Genomic DNA, 23,642 nt, shown 5'->3' on the forward strand with positions numbered 1-23,642 from the left:
CAGATTCAGAATATAAGCAGGGAAAAACAGGAAATTGCTCTCTTCTCTGCAGAGATGTAGCAGGCAAAGGAGATGCAGAGCCGGCATTTCCGGTAAGCCAAGACCACGTGGAAATACTTAGATTAATAGAAAAATGTGTCAATAGTTAAGTCAGAGCTAGCCAATAAGAAACCATAGCCAATGGCCAACAGTTTCATAATTAGAAAGAGAAAAAAGGAAAGAAATGATGGAGCCACCAGTGAGGATGAAGCTGGACTATATACGAGGACACATAACTCAGGAGATGGACATAGTCAACTAGGACTCTGTGAGGCAAGTGAGCACATCATGATGCTGGAACGAAGAGCCAGCAGTGGGTTAAAGCTACAGGCGTGAGGGGAGGATGCATCTCTTGAGGTGACATTCAGAGGACGTACCCACGATCCGGCAGTTAGCAGAGGTGCAGACCAGAAAACCAACGGGAGGCCTTGTCCACGACTGGGGAGGAAAAACAATGGGAAACGAAGAGAAGTGAAGTTGAGGCAGGGCAGCAGGGTGGGTGGCAACCAGAATGCGTGGGCACAGGGGAAATGGAAGGGAGGGTATGAGAAGCAAGGAGAAAGGACAGTGAAGATCAGACACAACCCATTGTGACAGGGATTTATTCAAAAATGGCTGTTACAAACATGCTCTTTAAATTTTAATTCATCCTTTATGCTGGTGAATGCTTATTATACAATACTATGTCTCATTATGACATTACCATATATACATATGTGTCATGTACTTTGGTCACATTTACCCATTATGTTATCCTCTATTCTTCTCCCCTGACCACCTTAGTTCTGTGTAGTTCCCCTTCTATGTGCAGGGTCATGCACATGTGTATACATGCATGTACACAGACATGCCACATTCCACACTGTCTTTCTGCAATTGGCTTACTCCATTTAACATTATAATTTCTAGTTTTGCTCATTTTTCTTTATGACCTGACTCATTTTTCTTTATGACTGTGTAAAGGTCCCTTGTGTTTATATTCACATTATCTATTCATCTGCTGCCAGATATCAAAGGCTGATTCTGTAACTAGTCTATTATGAACAATGTGTCAGTAAAAACATGGATGTATAAGTATTAATATTGCTTGTTGACCTAAGAGTCTTTTGGGTATATGACCATGGGGGTATATCTGGACCAAACGGTAGTCACATTCTTAAGTCAGTCAGACCACAAGCAAGCAAGGAAGCTAGTCAGCCAGCCAACAAACATTTGCTGAGCAACACTGTAGTGCCTGGTGTCTCTTAGCACTAGCCAAGGATTCCAGGATTCACTCAGGAACATAACACAAGGGAGTAAGTGCGATGTTGGAGATCTATGTAAGATATACGGAAGAAGAGGGACATGTATTTAATCAGGGATGAGCAGGATGCTTTCTGGAGAGGGAGCAGGGGAAGGGCATGTATCTGTAACCTCTGAAACAGAGACAGCCCACTGGAAATACTTACTATTCTCTGGCACAAAACGATGGGAACGTGTACATATCACCTATGTGGAAGTTAGCAGTTCCACACAAGGGGGCTGCAGGACGCTGGCCGCCAGTGCTTCGGCACATAACCTCACGGTCACCACCGCACAGCACACACAAGGCTAACTGCTCTGTGGGGCACGTAATCTTTTGTGAGCAGTAAAGCTGGAGGGGGCTGTTACCCTCTCACTCAAGCACGGCTGGGATTTATTCTGTGCAATTGCCTTCTTGAGTCAACTCATGCCACTATATTCCAGTTTAGTAATTATTTGCAGTCTTTGGTCCTCTGGCAGTAAGCACAAGAAAAATACTTTCTTCAATATGCACTGGCAACAAACACCAATTGTCTTGCTTTGCTTCTATGACTTAGAGCTTTTGTGGGCATCTATTCACAAGACACAAACTCCCCAAAGGCCTTACTGTGTGTCCTTGTCATTGACAAACCTGAAAATCAGTTTTCACTGAGTTTTGCAGGGGGCTTTGCTCCATCCTGTGTGAGCACACCTCCTCATTACTGTAGAGAGGGCTGAGCTGCCTTAAGGTTTCCAAACAGGAAAAACAAAACTCTGCACCAAATATAGCAATCATAGAGTTGAAGGGGACTCAAAACAATTTATACAATCTCTTGAAGGACAAATTACTGAGCACTTGATCTGTTTCAAGTGAGAAGATATCCTTTTGTTTTGTATTAATATAGCAAAATCTTTGTAAGAGTCAAATGGATGGGCTGGGTGGTGGTGGTGCATGCCTTTATTCATAATCCCGGCACATGAAAGGCAGGGACAGGCAGATCTCTGTGAGTTCAGAGCCAGCATGCTCCACAGAGCAAGTTCCGGACAGCCTCCAAAAGTTACAGAGAAATCCTGTCTCAAAAAAAAAAAAAAAAAAAAAAAAAGGAAAGAAAAGAAAAAAGTCAGTGGATAACGGGGCACCAACTGGATATTCTATTTAGAGCAATTTTACTGTCTGGGGTGGAGGAACCATACCTAGCATTTACTGAGTATTCATTATGCACTAGGCATAGCGCTGTTACAAGGATTATTTAATTTTGTTCTAACACTAATCCTAAAAGTTTGGTGCTATTATTGCCTTATCTAATGATAAGTAAGGAAATGAAGGCTTAGAAACGCTAAGAGCCATCCAATTCTTTCTCTGATTTTACCATTAACGGATGTGTGATCATTCTTATGTGACCTGATATCATTTGCCTGTGTGTAAAATCAGAACAATTATGATAGTTATCTCATAGGGAGACTGGGTTGTTATATGACCTATTGGTCCTAAGTGTGTCTAGCATAAATCTGCTTTCCCATTCTACTGGCAGCATGGCATACCAGGAGACCTGCCTGGGCTGTGTAGTTAGGTTGCTTGAACTCAGAAACTAACTCAGTTTCTTGTTAGCTCTGTGATTTTAGACATGTACTTTGATTTCTGACTTTTAGTATCCTCACCTCTAAAATAGGAAAACTAACACTCGCACCTCATTGACTCAGTAAGACAAGCTCTTAGAATGGCAGAACACGTTCAACCTCTACAAAGATACTAATTAAGTGCTATTAGAAAGGGATGCTTACAGTTGATTCAGTTCCTTTAGAACTCAGATTGAAGGCAATATGTCCACTGTGTCAGGAAATAGATCAATGACCACCTTTCTGAGACATATTTTTCATGTAAGTTCAATGTAGACAAAAGGAGGCAAAGCCTACTGTCCATCAGACAGCTCCGTTCAAACACTTGCACCCAGAACACAACTCCATGCCTAGAAACATAGTACTCACCTGATTGCTCCGTTCCCCGCACATGTCAGCTTAGCAGCTAAATTGAAACTGGGTAAGCGATAGGAATGGACAAAGGACTGATAGAGGAAGCAAAAAAAAAAAAAAAAAAAAAAGTAGTACATTTTTGAAAATAAAACAAAAAATCATATAGTGATTTAAGCAAATGGAATAACAACTGGCCATTAATTAGGCAGGGAAGTGTAGATTACCTTAAAAAAGTTTCACCAGAGTGGTTATTAAAACAACAAAAATAACTTTTGGCACTTCAAAAGGAAAAGCAGTAGTCCTTGGAAAATTCACTTCTACAGGCCACCCAGTTTGTGACAAAATCAATCACATATTAGTCTGGATTTCTTTCAAAGCTACATCCTGTTGCTCATTTTTAGGGACATGCTTTTATACCATTCTTTTTTCTACTATGTACCACAAAAACAATCCAAAATATAAGGATGAGAACTGCCCTCAACCAATCCAAATAAAACCTACAAGGGCATTTTTCTTATGTTTCCTTTTAGGACTACTCACAAGTGATTTAATAGTAAGCCTATATATTTCTGCTTTTTTTTTTCTCTTCTTATTAACAAAGCTAGTAAACCATAGATCATGATAACTTGTGGCAGGAAGAGAAAACCCAGTTCTCTCTCCCTTGTGTTTCTATGTCTGTAAGCGCTGGGAGAGTGTTTCTGCAGAAGCTCCATCAATTGAATGGAAATGCTCTGTTGCATGAAGATTCCAGTCCATCATGACCGTACTTCCAAGATACTGAATTCTGTACCCTTTTCCTAAGAGTTGGACATTTCTGGACCAGGGGCATAATCAATCAGAAAATTCTTTTGTTTCTTGGACTTGAGCAGACAAAGGGGCTGGTAAAGAACAGTTGAGGGAAATGGTTGAATTCTACAGCACACTACTATAATTTCCTCATTATAGAAATACTTCAGTCATCTAGTTAAATGTCAAATACCTACACTGAAACTGCCCTCATTTGATTTAGGACTCATGTTTTGTGATCAGAAAATATGAGATCTCAACTGGAAATTGACCTTATTGCTCTCATTAAGTCGATGACAAAATTGTATCTACAGGAGACTGTGGTCCATGAGTTTTTATAGCTCTTGCCAAGTATATATATTCTTACTATCTCCTTCCAAGTTGCCTTAGGTCATGCATACAGTTCACTCCTATCCATCTAGAATAAACAATGATTTTGTGAACAAAGTTCAACTAAGAGGAGAGGAACCATTCTTTCACACTGACTTATTTATAGGTTCCCTGACTATTATTTCATAACATCATCTAAGGTAGAGAGGTAAAACATGACATGGGTGTGTGTGGGGGGGGGTATGGTCATGTATGTGTGCATGTGTCTGGTGTATGTGTGCCAGAGGACAACACTGTGATTTTTCCTCAGTTACTTCACCACAGTGTTACTGAACCTACAGCTCACCGATTCTGCTAGACTGGCTGACCAATGAGCTCCAGGGAGCTCTCTGTCTCCATCTTTGCCAGTTCTGGGGTGAAAGATGTGGGTGCCATCCAAACTCAAGTCCTCATGTTTGCATGGCAAAGATTTTTACTAGTAGACTCCCTTCTTAACCATACATTTCTGGAACATAGCAACTGTCATTCGTGTGTACATATGACTGCTTGCTGGAGGAGCGGTGAGAGAGATGGAGAGAGAGAGAGAGAGAGAGAAAGAGCGAGAGAGAGAGAGAGAGAGAGGTGGGGGGTGAGGGTTGGTGGAAAAAGCTGTGTGGGCTGCAAAATCTAGGACAGTTAATATGTGTTCTTTAACCAAAAAAGTTTGTTAAACTCTGATCTAAGGAGACCAATTGGTCCAGCTTATCAATGAATACATTCAGAAAGGGATGTCAGATGACCAGCTCAAGGTGGTGGGAGCGAGACGGTGATGTAATAACAGTATTTGTCATACATGTACTTGGTTCATTGTTATTTCCCATTGTCCTCAAATTAATGTCCAGCAGCTGAGTGAATATCTGAGCTTTTCTTGGCCAAATCTCTAAGACTTCAATCAGCAAGATAATAATCAAAGAAAATCGGTCATTTGATGATATTCATGATAAATACCCATTCATTTGGCAGAGTATATGTCATGTATAAGCCACTGGAATCATGTCTTAAGCAAAGAGATGATGTCACTCACTCATGAAGATAGCATTTTAGTGGAGCAGGTTATGTATAAGGGTGTTTTCCCAGAGAGTAGATGATACGGTTATGAAGCCAGTGAGCGACTCTCAAACAGGGGCTGCTGAAGCTCTAAGGGGTATGGGCCAAAGGGAGGATGGCAGAGGGGAGAAGCCCAAGCACAGCACAGCTCCACAGAAGGCCTAGAGTTGGGATGGAGGATGCAGACAGTTAAGTAACTAACAGAAGGCCACACACCTGAAGAGAAAAAACTGAAGAGGGAAGGGAAGGAGGCGAAGCTGCAGGTCAAATCAAGCAGAGCCTTGGATCCCTACTAACAAGTTCAGAGTTCAGAGTTATTCTAATAGCAGTGTTAGACGCAGTGATTCCCAGGTGATGATCCTGCTTGGGGCTATACTCTCCTTAAGATCAGTTTTTCCTTCATTTAACTGCTGAGTTAATGCTCTGACCATTCCCTTATATCTTTATCCATATGATCAATCAGAAAAAGCAAAACCGCGATAGCAGAAAACTTATAGCACGGCCTTTTGTGACTGTACTGAGCTTGCCTCCATTCCTTTTCTGATAGGCACGGTCAGCTTCCCGCTGGACACAGCACATCCTGAGACTTCAGTGATACTATTGCGTGAATAACATTGTGTACCTAAAAGGCCAAGAAAATTACCAAGGGAAGCTCCTGAAAACGAAAGGTCATATAATGAGCAGAGGACGAAAAGAGTCCCAGGAATAGGAATAAAGCATGTGTTGTGGCCCAGGCTCCTGGGCCATATGAATGAGGTTTATGAACCTAAGCAGGTTAACTTTTTAGTTCTGGCTTTCTTTTCTACATGTAAATTCGGATAGTTGGGCATCCTTGGAATTCTCATAAGACTTAAACGAGAGTTTGTAAAGCTCCTGATTCATAACAGAATTTCTGGTACAGTTTTCTTCCTCCTGCATGTCTGATGCATGTCACTGGACATGACGAAGCTGCCTCGGTGCAAGAGAAGTTGCAGATGTAAGTGTGAATGCAGTGTGACCTGGTCAGGGCTTACTTATCTGCACCAGGCTCCTCGTGCCTGGGAAACTCCACCGACTTCTGTTTTCTATATTAACCAGATCAAAGAACTAACACCTTAAAATGTTCTTGTCTTCAGTATTCCTTTGTGGGTAAGAAAAGGCGCAAAATATTCATGTAATGTAATTATGGGATTAAGGATTATTAAGGAAAATGATGATATACATGAGGATACTTATAAATTTAAGAAACATCGACAGAACTCAGCCAGAACTACTCCCTTCACACACACACACACACACACACACACACACACACACACCACACTTTTGATTAAGAATGCCCTTGTTAAAGTCATTGTATCTGGTTTTAAGGGAAAGATAAGCAACATCAAAAGAAAAAAAAAATTCTGCACAAGAAATAATTCTCACTCTGGTTCTGAGAACTTAGAGGTAATTACAAAATAAAGACTTCAGACTTGGAAGGCTAAAAGAACCACTGCAGCTGTTGCTTGCCCAGCTTCAACAACCTGCTTAGGAAGTTATAAAATGAGTACGATGTACCTCTCTGTACCTCCTGGGAAAATTCTAAGTACTCTGAAATATAGCCCTGTTAGCACTCTGAGAAGGAACATACCCAGGGATACCATGGGGCTGTTTGTTTTTCTAAAAAGTGATAAAGGCACTGAGAAGGAAATGGCTAACTCAAGGTGACACTGTATATGGTGGCACTGACCATCATGTGCCTGGTTCCCCAGGAGAACAGAGCCATGCCATACAAGTGACCTTTCAGCTAGAATCAAAGGACAGAAACCAAAAGTACAGTTGAGTGTTTAAGTAACAAGAGAGTTGCCACTTTGTTTTGGTGGGGGGTAGATTCTTCATAGGCTTAGCCTCAGTACGTTTGTTTTCTCACCAACTTTTGGTGTTAGAATGGAGGGCCTCTGGAAACTGCAGGACCTCGTGGATCTGGGAACAGAGGCTGTGAACTGTCATCACGAAGTTTACGGTACACTCTGGACCTGGACCGCAATCAAGGATTATGACTTTTCATTGGTTACCACTAGAAACATACTCACTAACCATCTGTATCCACATATCCACAAAAGCAATAACATAATTGCATGAGAGCTACTAGACAGGAAGATATGAAAACAGCCACGATTAAGTGACACACTGAGAATAGCAAATGAGTGTGACACTTCTGGGCCCGAGGCTTTCCTTCTCTTGTTGGGGCTCTGTGATGAGGGGTTGATTGTGATAGGAAGGGACATAGGAGCCCAGAAGGGAGTGGAACGGGCTTCTTTTAAAAGGAATACAGGGTGAGGCTGGCTTGTCTTTCCTTATAAAGCCTTTCTCTATCAACTAGCCACCCACTACCCTCCCCCAGTAAAAACAGGGGCGGCCTCTAAATGCCAAGAGAATAATTGTCTGTGTTTTGCATGCTGCAATTGGCTTGGCAAGCTTTCCATCTTGCAAAGAATACAAAGAGCTTAGTTTAGTCTGTGGGTAAAGGCTTCATGATCATTACCCAAAACATCCAAGGCAACATGCTAAGGGGAGGGAAACTACGCTTTGTTTCTCCCCTAATTGTAAACGTCTGACATCCATTTATTTACTTACAGCTCCTAGCAGCAGCCACCTCCCTGGTCAACACATACTCTTGGCGGCCCGGAAAGCTTTCTAACAAAGGGCTACACGGAGCCACACACAGTGGACAGGGAGAACCCTCAAACTTGGTCTGTCTCCACCTCAGAGGCCTTGCTGCACATCAGTGGCTTCAGAGTATCTGAGATCCAGTTCTATTCAACATGCTGGAGCAGTTGGAGCTGATACTAGCCGTGGCCAGCTGTCCTCAATTCCTCAATGCATACTACCTCAATGAGGACACAAAGAAAACACATTACTTTGAAGACCCCAAACTCTTGGGGTCTAGCAGAAGCCAGAGCACCTTAGAGTGTTCACTAGGCTGCTTGTGTTTTCCTTGGTGTACCTGTGTGACGGTTTACTTACACAGACTTCCTGATTTGCAAACAACTCTTTCCATGGCCTAGGATAGCTGAACAAAGCGGTTTGAATGTAAATCACACTGTGTTTTAATCTCTCACCACTTCAAGATCCAAGTGTTTCACAAAACAGGACTGGCTGCCTGAATTTTGCTGACACAGAGCTGTAACACTCTGGTGGAGAAGGTATCTGTCCTAACTTGACACAGGCCATTAATTCTAATGAGCAAGAATTCACGCAACATAAAAGTTTTGTAGACACTGGATGAGATCTGTAGTCAGTAAGAGTTCCTGTTTTGCCACTTACCATCTCTATGCCTTGGGGCAGACTGACTTAAACTCATAAGGTTTAGATTCTTAGAACCCATTTTAAAGCATAGATTAATCATAACATGAGGCCATAAGGCTTTTATACCAATGAAAACCATGCATGTAAAGTGTTCTGGAGTGTAACTTGAAGACAGTAAGTTTTGTGTTGCTTGTATGTCAACAATGGATTTTTAAAGTCTTCACTGACCACCAAGAGCAAGGGTGAGCATACTGTTCTAAGTCAGCAACCTCTGCCAGCTTGTTTAGAACAGTTCTAAAATTTTGACCAGTGTGGACCAAAGAGTCACTTCATGCCAAGTCCTTCTAAATTGGAAGGGGCACAGTTCACTATCACTTCTCCATTGGACAGCAGCAATTGGTTCTTCGCCAAATTCCCATTCCTCCAGTTTGCCAATCTCCATTTCAGAAAGGCACACAAATGCACACGCTTAAAATACTTGTTTACTTTTTACTAAAAGAACTCGCTTCACTTGAAGTAGGACTATAAAATATATTCGCCTCATGATGTTAAAATAATTTTCTTATTAGGCTGAAGACATGTACAATGAAAATGGGATGAAGTTGTTTCTTTAAGTCATCTCCACCAGGATGCTACTGGGTATCAGCATCCAAGGTCTCTAACTTTTCTACTATGGCAGTTAAGAAACTGAGTCCTGAAAAATGAGGTAATTTGCCTTAAATTGGACCAGGAGGTATCAAGGAGTGCAGGAGCAACTCAGCTAAGCTAGTGCCACAGCTTAGACTCTTTCTTCTGCTATATTCTGTATTGTTACTCACTGCCTTACTTACATTCCGCAAAGTCATGAAACACCTCCTAAGTGACTTCACTAAGTCCCCTGGTAGAATTAGTTCTTCCTGCAGATTATTTATTGTGTTTCTAAGTATTTTGTATTCAATCATGAACCTACATTTCTACCATAATAAGCTGTGAGTTTCTCAACACCTCAGTTTTAATCTTTATATTTGCCAAAAGAAAATAATACATCTACGTGTATAAATGTTTTAAAAGGCACGAAGAACAGAAACTACAAATTATACTATCTAATACAAATGAGAAATTTGGCAAAGCTACTCTCCAACCCATCCACTAAGAAGATAAGCACATGTCTGAGAAGTAAGGAGTTGTTCAGTTTTCTTCCCAGTTGTAGGATAACGATCTGGTATAACTGAGATGCTGGGCAAGAGGCAGTCAGTGGCTCAAAGGTCTCACATCGGCCAGCAGCCTTACAGGGTATACTTTCTCTGTAATACATAGTTTTCTCGTGTAGTCACATTGCCTTAGATAAAAGAGGAGAAAGGATAGACATTATGTTGTTGTGTAAAATCTCTAGATGGGAATTACTGATGTCTCCTAAATTTGTTCACCCTGGATGTGTGTTACACTGGGATTCCCCGAATGAGAAGATACTCAGGGTGACCAGACCTATTACCCAAAGGATGAGGAAGACAGTCGAGAAAGTCAGTAAGTTTTTGTCTGAGTACTCTGGAAAGCACATTTTTATATTTTCAGGATTTATATCTTCACAGAGGTGGAAATACAGATTGGGTATGAACAAGGAACATTTTAACAGAAACAGCAACACAGCTATGGGCAGGAGTCCCATGTGCTGGTGTAGGCTTTGGGTGTGACTACTGGTACATCCATTAACTTCACTGGGCCTTCCTTCCACACGCAAAAGACAGGACACATCAGACACATAAAAATTCAAAGAGGACAGAGAGGTTAAATGACTGACTTGATACCATCTCACTTGTAAGAAAAATCAGAGCTGAAAGAAGCATGTAAGTGATGCAGTTTGAAACTTGAAAGAATCCTATGATTTTCATTTAGGCCATGGAATATGGCATTTAAAGCTGAGTTAAATTACATGAAAACAAGTTTCTTTTTCTTCTCTATTCCACCAGGATCTGGAAACCATTCGTAGCCCTGTTTCAACCTTAAATGAGAAAAGACTCTTTAAAGAGCCACTGATTTGTAATGGAAAACTTGGATAAATCAACTATTTATACTCAAGAGATTTTTATATTTCATTTTGTCCTTTCTTCATAACACAGAGCTAAGAAAAGCCATGATGTAAGTTTGCCCCATTAGACCTCATCAGCAGACTATTTATTCTGTATCTACAGCCTAGCTGCTTCTGGGACTGCAGCAGTTACTAGATAAGGACCAAAGGGCACCTTCAAATTAAATAGAGAATGTTAATGTCGATGGGTCTAGCATAAGCAAGGAGAGAAAAAAGGGTGTGTGTGTGTATGTGCATGTGTGTGGTGTGTGTGGTGTGTGTGGTGTGTGTGGGGGGGATGAGAGCACCAAAGCTTTCATAATTGGCCAAATGTTTGTTGACTAAAGTTATTTACACTTCCTAAATCTATAATCCTTCATTTGCACAACAGAATGAATAGCTGTTTTCTTATGCTATCAATGCACACATGAAAGATATATAAGTAACTATTCCAGGTTAACCTGGAATAAGTCTTCATTGATGACCCTTAAGGAATTTTGGGGTCTCTAGGCAAAATTTCACCTGAGAGCTGTCATTTGAGAGTAATTTCTAAAATCTTCCCTACAAACATACCACCAACATTCTAGTGCTCATTGGTGTTTCAGATCTTGGACACTGTGTTCAACTCTATATATTTCCTTAGAAACAGAGTAGGTGGGTCTAAATGAGGAGTGGGTAGGTCTGCAGGGGCATAATCATAATGTGTTTATATGCTCAGTGACATGGCCTGAAACTTGATGCTGCAAGGAACAGGTTGGAACACTATGTCTTCTAGAGTAGAAAATAATCCTTCCCACTGAAGGACTACACTATGACAACAGAAGGTTCTGAAAAAGAGCCAGGTATAAAACCTAAAGTTCCTGGGAGCTGGGCTGCATCTGCTAGCAGGGGAAGCCCTTTCTGACTTTGCCAGCTGCGCAGGCGGTAAAGGAAGACCCGCCTCCTGGTACTGCAATATACATAGGAGCAGGCACCGTGATGCCTCACATCTCAGTCTGTGATGTTTCCTCTTAGAACCCGGCCTCCGTGGGGATGGACATGAGCCACATGCTCTATTTTCCATCTCCTTTTGTGAAACTGTGTCCATGTCCTAGAAAAAAATATCAATAGGGGAATGTCTTGGTGATTTTCTTTTAATTGAAAATTGGAGAAAATGATAAAGAGAGCCAAATGCTATATTAGGTTATCTGATTTTCAATTTGTCTTTGTGGCTGTCGGACAGGTTTAGTAGAGCTGGCTGAGTTTAGTGTCTTCAAATTCTGGTGACTAAGGCAATAAAAGGAAACATTTAAAAAATATTTTTTGAAAGACCAAACAAAATCCCAACAGGATATTTTTTCCCTATTCTGGCTGTGCAACACGACCTCGCTGCTCTATGACTTGGCACTGTTAACATCTGTTTATAGAACACATTTTCATAATGCTTACATGAATCACATTTACCATAAGACAGATGATATCAAAAACCTAGACAGCTCTGCCGAGAACACTGTAAGCTTACTGCAGCTCTGTGCATTTTCCTTTGAGGGAGCTAAGTTTTAGCTTAACGATTCAGTGCAGAGAAAGGGAGAAAATGAAAAGCTATGAGACATGTTAATAAAAAATCATCCAAAGATAGGCTTTTAAATACTCAAACCTTCGGGTCATTACCAGCAATTAGTATCCTCTACATTATGCAGTTGTCTAGTCCTCAAAACAGACACCTCACACCTAAAACTTTCCACATGTTAAAGTCAAGTTTAAAGAACATAACATTAATAAAATTAGAATGTCCCGAAACAAAGTTAATGATGACCAAATAAAAAGTGGAATGGGCCTTCAGCTCATTTTATCTACGTAGGGAGGAGAGTTAGCCCACGATGAGGGTTAGTGGGAGCAAATGTTTCCTAAAGTTAGTGACATGAAAGGGAGATTGCTAGTTTGCCTTAGCTTCTGATGCCACATTCCCACCTGGCACATTATCATGCGTGCTCATAAACACACACTCAACATTTTGTGGGCATTTTCTTTGTCTTTGATGACTTACGAGTTTACAACTTCATTCAGTCTTTATGAAGTTTTTCATTTTATTTTTGATAGAATTCTCTTAAGCGTATGTAAGGTATTACATATGGCACACCTAAATCAGTGCCTGCCGTGTAGTAGGACGGCCACACTTCACCTCAGTGGATTCGCAGTATCTTTCTCTACACTTGCAGCCAGTGGTTTACAGAGGAACCATCTTTGCCATGATGCTGCTTAGCTCTCGCCTAAGCAGAGAAAGAACTACATGGTTCAGTCATCCAGTAAACCCTGCTGAGGTCCAACTCCTCTAAACACAGGGACGACAGCAAGAACAATAGGAGCCCTGTGCTCACAGAGTGCGCCACAAAGCCACTCGCAGGCACCATTATCTTCATTTCACAAGTACAGACAGACCCACACCCAAGGCCATAGAGCAGTGGTTCTCAACCAGTAGGCCGAGATCCCTTTGGGATTCTATATCAGATAATTACATTATCTTTCACAACAGTAGCGATATTACAGTTACGAAGTAGCAACAAAATAATTTATGTTGGGAGGGGTGGGGTCACCACAACATGAGGAACTGTATTAAAGGTCACAGCCTTAGGAAGGTTGAGAACCACTGCCAGAGTCAGCTTGGATTGGGGCTAGGGGCTTACGCCCAGGGTTACCAAATTCTACAAACCTCATACTATATATTGAGGCACGTTTCCTCCCATTCCAAATGTTAGCAAGGAGGTCAAAAAGGAAAACTGGCATTTAAGAACAACTGTGCATTCAAATATGTTTCTGCACATGTATAACAAACAGAAGCAAAATAATCCCATCAAATAGACCAGTTGTTCCAATGCCAAAGGTTTCTGTTAACAAATAGGGTGGCAAACCAGGACTTTATTACTCTTTTATCTTTTGGTAACTTCTAATAGCTAAAATGTGGTGATGCAGGAGGTGCTGTACATAGATAACTAAATTAGAACCCAACTTCGCTACTTTTAGAAGTATGATTTTTGGCAAGTTATTTAACAATTCCAAACTTCAGTTTTCTCCCCTGCAAAATGGAGGTGGGGGGGGGGAGAAATAGAAAGCTTTGTAAAGATTAAGTAAAGAAAAGCATTTAGAATAGGATTGTACATGGTAAATATTGAATAATAAATGTTAGTTATCACTGCTGCTATTATTTTTTTCAGTCAAAGTACTTTTGATTGGCTACCTCAATGTTATATTAATTGAAAAAAAAAGAAACCCAAACTGATTTTTTAAAACATCTTTTCCAAGTTACTTTACACAAATACAATATTCTCATCAAATCCTTCCATAATTCACACGCAATATGAACAATACACTAATACTAAGTATATTTCTGAATACCTACCCAGTTATGTAGAATAAACAATAAAGTGACTTTAAAAAGTGTCATTTATGGTTAAGGACTTGATTAGGGTATACAAATTAGGGAGAGAGGATTAAGAATAAGTTTCCATTTACATTTGTCTGTTTCCTGTAACTAAGTGATGTAGAAGAGGAAGAAGATGAGGAAGATGAGGAAGAGGAAGAGGAAGAAGAAGAAGATGAGGAAGATGAGGAAGAGGAAGAGGAAGAAGAACAACAACAACAACTTCAAATTCTCTGTAGTCCTTCCCTTACTTTGACACATTCTTACCAAAATCCACCATGATTTCAACTAGCTTAAACCAAAGAAAAACAGACCGAGGTCACTACATAGGAAAACAAAATACAATCTACTTTTCATTGCCAACTGCATGGTATTTGTATCCATAGATACAAGACAACAGAGAATTACAAAACTTCAGTTCGGGAAGCCCCGGGACTTCAGAGCTCATCTAGTCTTAGGACCCAGCCCTGCTGTCAGGGGATCCATTAACGAGCAAGAAACAGAGTAGAGGTCCTTGTTTCACCCTGAATGATCTTGCAGGGTCAGTGTAGCCCCAAATCAAATTCTCACATAAGCAGTAAGTCGGGCCTGCCTAATTAAAGGGAGAACTGAAAGAGGAAGTCAGGTTTCCTGATTCTCAGTCTATGCACTCAAAGGGTAGTGGACCACTACTGCTTTATCAAAGCACCAAGACATCATTATCTGATGTTCATTATTAAAAAATGTTATCCATTCGCCTCCCTCCCTCCCTCTTTCACTCACCACTCTCTCCTGTGAAGTGGTACTAAAAAACCCTAAACCACCAAATGCAAATACATTTTTCCTTAGCCCACTTTGTATCTCTGGGCCATGCACAGATGTATTAAAAAATTGCCAAGAGAAACAATGAAGTCACTGATAATACAATGCTTGAGTATCATGAAATTCATGCCTCTGTTTTCACCCTCTCGATAATTACTTCTCATTACTGCTCATGCGGTGGTTGTTGGCAGATGGAGGCAGGAAACTCCACCACTGTAAACATGTAGAGGCACACACGCTTGGTAGACCAGGCACCTATACACTCTGGATCTGCTCTCAGTCAGTGTGAGTATTGCTTCATTAATCAACGATAGCACAGCTATTCACCTTAGTTCCCACACAGAACTAGTAGTTTCGAAAGAAAAACAAAAACAAAATAACTATAATCATGTTTAAAAGAACAACAAACATGCTATTAAAATTCTGGACTTGTTTGTGTGTCTGTTTTTTTCTATTTACAAATTGTCACTGGCTTTCCCCTGGCATATTTCCATTGAGCCACTTAAGAGTGAGGGGACAGAAACAAGCATAGAGAACCTGCAGAGCCCCCTTCCGTCCTCCCTTGCAGCTTGGGCAGCCTCAGCACGAAGGGCACTGCTTAAGAGCAATGCCCAGTTCCCTGGCAACACACCTTATGTTATCTTGCTTTGGTGGAAGGCATAACTATAAAATGTGATGAGGAGGAATCTTTTTTGATTAATAAGAGAACACAAGATGATTCTTATTTGTAAGCAATTGTTCCCTATAAGTATGTAATCAAAGGGCATAAGAATATATTACAGAAATTCTTAAAAAAAAAATACAACTAGAGAACTACATATACTTTGTTGCTTTTAAATTAGATGGCTCTAATTATTTCTCGAGACCGAATCTCTCTCTTCATCTACAAATGGAATCTGTTTTCCCACTCTTGTGTCTGGGACTAGCCTTGTGGTGTGTAACCATAAAACAAGAGCTTGGGTGACTCAGTCCCCACAGCACTGCTGCAGTACCATACTGAGACTACCGAAGGTGAATTTGGGTCTAGCCTACCAGAGGATAAGATCAGAGAAGAGGCAATCTACCTGATACCCCAGGCTTCCAAACAACCTACCACTAAATGCATGTGAGAGATTGTATCTCGGGCCGCTCATACCCAAAGGAGATGAAGATAGATGAAGTTATGGAGTGGACCACAGAATTTTGAGTCACTGTGGCTACTACCTTAATCTTAGAATAGTTTAGAACAATAATATACACTCAAGACAGAAGGCAACAAAGTACAAGGAGCAAATCAATCACTCCGTTGAAGATCCATCCCAATTGGCATATCAAGCAAGGGACATCCCAGGAGTCATGGACTTCGATCAATCATACTGGGGCTCTGGGTGTAGGTCAGTAGTAGAGCAAATTATTTGGCACCATCCTCCCCCCTATATATAAATTATAAGATAAGATAAAAACATTATGCAAAAGGTACAAGATGACCTTGTCCTTCATGTGAAAATGTAAGCCAGAGAACCGTATTTACTTGGTTTGACAATATCTAATCTATGTAATAACTAAATTTCCATTATTCTGGTAGTGCAGAATAAGGGCATCCTTGAGGTGTTCAAGAAAATACAAGGACTGAAGGAAAACAATTAGAAATGTAATTTACATTTATCTATCTCCATTTTATTTTTAGATAATTTTCACAAGGCATATAATATGTTAATATTGTTAATATTTACAATTAAGTTAGTATATCTGTAGTAGAATTTTCCATAGTCATATATCCCACTCATCATAATTTTTACCTGGTACGGATTAATCCCAGTAACTTCAGAGGCTGAGACAAAGGATTGCTGGAGTCCAGGTATTTGGAGCCAGACCAAGTAACAAAGTAACAGAACTATGTTGGTTATTTGTCTATTTGTAAGTTATTACACACACACACACCTTTTTCTGCACTTTTCTCAAATAAATGAACCCTCCCTGGCTACTTAAAGAAGAGCCAGTGACAACTATTGCTACAGTTCATTCTTCATGGATGCTGCACTTAGGATTTAAGTACTCTCTACAACAGACAAGTCCTTTAAAAAAAAAAAAAAAGAAAGAAAGAAAGAAAGAAAAAGAAAAAAGAAAAAAGAAAAAAAAAGACAGGTTGTCTGCATTTGTCTTAAACAACACAGTGTGTACACTGGCACTTTGGCATCACTTTTCTGAGGTAGCTTGGTGACTACATGTGCTTTCATTTCTTCTACTCAGATCTCTGTTTCTCTTCTTCATTACACAACCAAGAGCTCTCTTCTACTTCACAGTCTCACAGTAGCATGTGAAAGGTGTTCAACAGTGTCCTGTTAAAGGAGCATCCGTCCCAAGTGATACTTCAGACTCATACTTCACAGCTCAAAATCCCACTCTGGTTCCTTAAAAATATTTGTAAAGTAATGCACATAATTAGGAAAATTATTGGCAGGAATACTTAGAGTGGCATATTCCTAGTGAGTGTTTGCTTCGCAGGGGTGGGTGGGTAAATGATTTTAAAAATGGGAGAGTAGATGGTATATTAGTCACACAATGAAATATTATATGGTTAGCAAAATATATAAACTACAGAAAAAAAGAACAAAGATGAATTTTTAAAATATAGGATAAAAAAGCAAGTTTCAGAAACCTATAAACATGATAATTCAGCTTAAAAACATGCAAAGCAATACTATCTATTGTTCAGCAGGATGAACACACTTTTTTAAGTATAAAAAATACTTATAGAAATGTTACACACCAAGTTCTGCAGTGGCAGGGGGGAGGATAAACACTGAAGGCGATACACAGAGGGTTTAACTGCACCTAGAATTTTTTTTCTTATATTCACAGTTACTTGCCAAAGTTTGACAAGTATGCATGGAAGTATATGGCACCAGTTAACCTGTATGTTTGCGACCCCCCTCCTCAGATTTTAATGGTATTATTGTGTATAGAAAGTATTAATGATTTAACAATGAGAAAGAAATAGCTAGATACGGCAGTATGCACCTGTGATCCCAGCATTCAGGAGGCAGAGGCAGAAGGGTTGCCACAAGTTTGAGGACAGCCTGGTCTACATAATGAGTATATAGTGAAGATATTGCCTAAACAAAGAAAAGCATAAACGTATCTGCTCTTGAGTTACAAGAGCCCACTATAAGAAACCTCAAAGGTGAAACAGCTTTCCTTGCAGTGGGTTAATTTGGATAGCAGTATCCTCAGTGATGGAGTTCATGTGGTCCATTTCCAGCCAACTGCTCTGTACTGATGCCTTCACAGAGAGCAACAGAAGCTGTGACTTATCTCAGTGATACAGCTGGAATTTTGGTAGACTGTCAGGAATACAGTCAAGGAATGACTTGAATGTTTTTTAATACTAAACTCTGTCTTAATAACAAAGTAACCTCAAGATTCTCTAGCAGACATTCGACCTTCCTATCTTAATGCACCAAAGCTAAAAAGTTTACAAGACAAAAACATACATACATAAACTCCAACAACTTCAAAAGGAAATAATGTGAAACTAAAGAAAAGTCATTAGCAAGTTCACCCTTTCACAATTATGTTAAAGTATGCCTCCATGTAAGTAAGCACTCGGCCACAGTTGGAGGGATGGACCTGGGTTCTTGTGGGGGAATGTGTGGTGGATGAAGTTCAAACACAGGCTGTTTACCCATGGACGTAAGTGGCTTTAATCATGGCAGAACAAGCTTTTAAAATGTTGACTTTAAAAGCAGAAGTGTAAATAAGATGGTGATTTATGAATCTGGTAATACCCTTCTCTGTTGCACATATTAGAAAGATCAAGTTAAATATAACAGGAATGTAGAGTTGTTAGAGCAGTAATAGGTACTTATAAAAATTCTACTTCTACTAAGAGTTACAAATTATCTTCTCCTTTTCCAGTCCTTGAAGAATGCGTTCCAGAAGCAGCAATACCGAGGGCTCAGCCCCAAAGCAATTCCCAAGGCACAGCAAATTCCCCAGTCTCCAGCACATGAAGCACAGAGAGCAAGAAAAAGACGCCTCTGGGAAGAGAGATGGGGTCCTTCCACATCCCAAGGCAGAGAAGTCACACACTGGCAAAGGCCACCAAGCAGAAGACCTCTCAAGAGATGACTTACTATTTCTTCTCAGCATTCTGGAGGGAGAACTGCAGGTCAGCTGGGATGGGTCAGCCCTGCCATTATCTAAGACGAAGCCTGCTTATGAGTTTGGTGTGCTCGCTGCTAAAGAAATCAATAGCCGTGGTTCATACTTCCGTATACCCAAAAGCAAAGTGTTAACTTCACAAACAATTCTCTTCTACCAACTCAAAAAACAACTGGGGTTGTCATTGTGACATATAGTTGGCATGAATGCTTTGAAAGGTCACATCCTCTGCTCATGTGGCTTGGGAGCCTTAGCTCACAGGTATATCTCAGAAGATTTCTGGATTGGTTTAAATAACAATAATCATTTTGAATCTCATGTAAATTGGCTCCTCAGCATTATTAATCATTTTATTTATACAAAAACCTAAAAACAGTCCCAAAGACAGCCCTCTGTAGGGTATCGTATCTGCTGTTGGAAACAAAAGAAACATTCCCCCCAACGTAGTATAGTTAATGCATAAGTGATGTGTATGAAGAAAGAAGGGACACAGTTTTGTTATCTTCTCCAAGGGGTACGATAACCAAATATGGTTCACTCATATTTGGAAGAGAATGAGAAATACCACCAAACTATCACAAGAGACTGTGCTGAGTCCTGGGGTAGATAAACAATCTTTCTGAAATACTGTTTGTTCTTCCAGGCTCGAGATGAAGTCATAGGCATTTTAAGGGCTGAAAAAATGGACTTGGTTTTGCTGGAAGCTCAGTATGGGTTTGCCACTCCAAAAAAGGTGTTGGAAGCTCTCCAGAGAGATGCCTTTCAAGCAAAATCTGGCCCCTGGCAAGAGGACATCTATGAGAAACCAATGAATGAGGTAGGTACCACAGCAGCTGTGGGCAGTTAGAAGGCAGAAGGACACTTGCCAGCCAGAAGGCTGGGCCTAAGAAGTGTTCATGATATGCATTCTCTTTCAGTTCACAATTTCATTTCCTAATGCTCTTCTAATGTGTGCAACCAGATAAATAGTTTGTGTTCTGTGGGGGAAGAAAGGTGAATGATAGCCAAGATGCTTCTACTTGGTTTGTTCGTTTCTTACTATGGGACTGAAACATAAAATGGAGGAGCACACATTCGCATGAATTCTGCCAGCATATGTATTTCTTCTGAGGGCTTGAAGTCTATCCAGACTATAATAAAAAGCAGATCGAGTCCAATCATCGAGGTTAAAACACTGAGGTATTATGTCATACAAAGTCTGATCATTAAAAAGAAGTGATCTAAACTGTCCAAGAAACTGAGTTTTAGATGATGGCATACCCTCTGTTCTTCAAACATCTTCTGACAGCGAAGACCTTTCTACTACCCCAGCATCCTGTAGTGGCAAGGGTAAGCAGCCCAGACATGGCCACCACTACCCAGAGATGAAGTGTTTCATGCTCCTTTCTCTCTGCTGAAATTTCTAAAACCCTGGCATCCTTTCTTACTCTATTTCCCTCAGAGACCTAACTGGAAATTTTCATAATTTTCATTTTTATTAAAGGAAACAACTAAGAATCTGAGTTAAGGCTGAGAGAATGGAAGCAAAGTTTTAGACAATCCCCCCACCCCCGCCCTGCCCCATTTCTCTGGCAATCTAGCTCAGGATTGACCTCTAATGTTTTTGCTATTCTTGTCTTGGGAATCTCATGAGAGAAGACTACCGCCTTGCCAAATTCTGAAGTGGTTTGGTCATGTGAATGTACTTCTCTAAGTGATGAGGATGAGACCACCCAACATCTGTTGATTTATGCCTTAATCCAAATTTTAAACAAAAGGAACTAAGGCTGCATGCAAGTCAACAGCGTTATAACTATCCTGGCTCCCAAAATGCTTCCGCTAGGTTTGACAAATATGCCAACTTCATGAGGTGCAATGCAAATTGATGGTTGGTGAAAACACCCTGAACAAACTCATCAAATGGCAATGTCTCTGTGAGGTGTCCCTGAATGTTATTCCTTCTCTCTTCTTGCTTTCCAAATGCAACATTCTTTGATTACCACATCTACAAATATCCCTCTACCCACCCCCAATTCTCTCTCTCTCTCATTGCAAACTCCATATTTTGTCAATTTTTCTACTTCCTCTTCTAGACTCATATCAGTTGCCTGAAGACCAAATAGCCACTTATATAGTCCATTTGTCTACTCTTCTCCTCTATCTAATAAGTAAGAGGTGAGACTGGACACCCAGAAAATAAAGGGAGGGAGGAGAGTGGAACTCTTAGGAGTATAGATATCTATACCCTAGTTATACAGTAGGAAATCTGCATGGAAAAGAATCTACTTTTCTACTTTATTTTTTAAATTTTTTTCTGACCCTCCATTTTGAACTGTTAACATTATCCCTTTGCTTTTATTTTCCTCAATGTTCCCTCTGAAAACCCTAAAAAAGAAAAAATCCCAACCATGTGTCTCACAATCTAGAGGGGGCTTCTCTAACTCTGAAGGAAAGGTAACTTAGAAGAACAACTACTCTTTGATAGAGGATATGTGAGGGACGCTGATGCAGAATGGAGAATGGTAGGGGAAGAGAGCTAGAAGAAAAGATAGGACTGGTTTTGGGTTAGAGTGTGAATAAAAGGGAGGAAAGGACGAGAACTTTTTCCAAAAACTTTGAAATTTCAAGCTTCTTTTGATTTTGGAGTACTACATTAGAAGTCGATTTGTAAAGATACCGGAGTTAATGGCTAATGTGTTATTAGTTCTTTTAAAAGTCACCACAGAAAATTTAACATTTAAACCAGAGATACTTCAGTACCAGAGTCTTAAGACAATTTCAATGTATTTTACAAAATTTAACTTTATTCATTTGCTTAATCAGTACTTACTAAAAAGCTAATGTATAAAGATAGTCATGGTTCCTTCCTCCAAGATGTGTAATGTCTAAGAGAAGCCCGATGACATAAGATCTCACATGCAAGCATAGCACAGAGTACTATACGCGGGATAAAAGGGAGGGAAGATGCAAAAAGAACCAAGAAACCAAGAACCAAGGATGAGTAGGGATTGGTCAGATGAAACATACTCAAATTCCATCTCCAGCAATAATGAAGAGTATATCATGAAACCACAACATCAAGTCATATATTAAATGCTAGATGAAATGTAAAGCCATTCTTAATTGCATGGATGATCTACACCAAAGAAAGATAAACATGAAAGTTGGAACTGAGGGAGAAATATCCACAGACTGGCTATTTGCTTGGTATACTTTTTTCTATAATCCATTAACTTCCAATACTGGGCATTAGAGGACAGATCAGTTTGAAATACAACCCGTGACCTTCTGACTTCATTTGTCAATGGCTGGAGGGGGAAAATGGGTGTTAACTGATTACAATTAAAACACTTTACTTTTGAAAACTTTACAAAATTACTGAGTAAGTGAACACATTACCATGGTTCTTACAGTTCTTAGGAGATGCTCAGGCAGGAGAGGAATGCTGGTGCTCCACTTTATTATTTGTATAGCAAACTGTCCTACTCTTTCTTTATATAAGCATGGGTGTGCATGTGACTATGTACGCAGACACAGTCTGGTGGCATGAAAGGCAGAAGGAGAAAATCATAGGTGGAACAAGAGCTGGGTAGAAAGAAAGAGGAGTAATTTTTAAAAAGTAAGAGGTGAAAAGTTACCAGTGAAAAAGAAAGGAAAGCCAAGCAGGAGCAGCAGTAGAAGAAACCGCATCCACGTTCATCTCAACACACTCATCTTAGTCAACTAGCAGACAGGAACAAGTGTCTGTGATTAAAGTAGATGTGTGGTGAGCCACAAAATTATTCTGGTTGCTACTTCATTACTACAATTTTGCTACTGTTATGAATTGTAATGTAAATATCTGCTATTTGACTTCAAAGGAGTCCATGAGCCACAGGTTGAGAATTACTAGATAGAGACAGAGTATTCCCACTGGGGAAAGGGACCACTATCAGTCTTAAGGAAAGAATGGGAAGAACTGGAGAGACCACATAAGTGCCTGGAGACCACGTAATAAATGCTAGGCAGTAACTCCTCCAAGCCTTCTTCTCAAGTCTGTGACAAAGAAGCCAACAATCATGACACAGGATAGAACAAACACACTAGTAAGTGAGACTTTAGGCATCTGTATCCTATCTTTGGAATGAATAAAGTTCTTATTTTACATCATTATAAACTAGATGATGATTTATTACATGATTATTTTTCTTTTAAAAGAAAACTTTCACAGTATATATTCACTGTACATTGTACTGTGCAATCTAAGGATAGTTTCATCTAAGACTATATTGTCTGCTAGCTGACTAAATTTAAAGCACACATCTGGGCAAGCATCTGCTTAAGGATAGATTTGTTTTCATTATATTCTTTCACATTTAGCAAGCCTCTTTCAGAGATTTATTTCTACTTTATTAAATATTTATAATTGTTCATTGATCTAATTCAAGGGTCAAATTTAATTGAAGGGTTTTCAGACATCAACCAATTCTTAATAAGTTAATCTTATCATTATTTGGCTTTTAAATTCTGAAAGCAGCTTACTTAAGTCTTCTATGG

General features: G+C 40.0%; 2 protein-coding genes across 2 annotated transcripts in view; one reads left to right on the top strand and one right to left on the bottom strand.

The window, feature by feature from the left end:
* Window positions 1-23,642, bottom strand: part of Cmss1 (cms1 ribosomal small subunit homolog) — a 280,080-nt gene that overhangs the window by 172,026 nt on the left and 84,412 nt on the right. The gene's annotated exons all lie outside the window — the stretch shown is intronic.
* Filip1l (filamin A interacting protein 1 like) overlaps window positions 1-23,642 on the top strand; it is a 212,618-nt gene that overhangs the window by 127,157 nt on the left and 61,819 nt on the right. Inside the window, exons 3-4 of the mRNA XM_051191706.1 lie at window positions 18,882-19,134; window positions 19,771-19,944. Of these exons, the coding sequence (XP_051047663.1) occupies window positions 18,892-19,134; window positions 19,771-19,944 (417 nt within the window). The 5' untranslated portion in view covers window positions 18,882-18,891. The remainder of the gene's footprint in view (window positions 1-18,881; window positions 19,135-19,770; window positions 19,945-23,642) is intronic.

Source organism: Phodopus roborovskii, unplaced genomic scaffold (genome assembly GCF_943737965.1).
Source record: "Phodopus roborovskii unplaced genomic scaffold, PHOROB, whole genome shotgun sequence".
Lineage (NCBI taxonomy): Eukaryota > Metazoa > Chordata > Mammalia > Rodentia > Cricetidae > Phodopus > Phodopus roborovskii.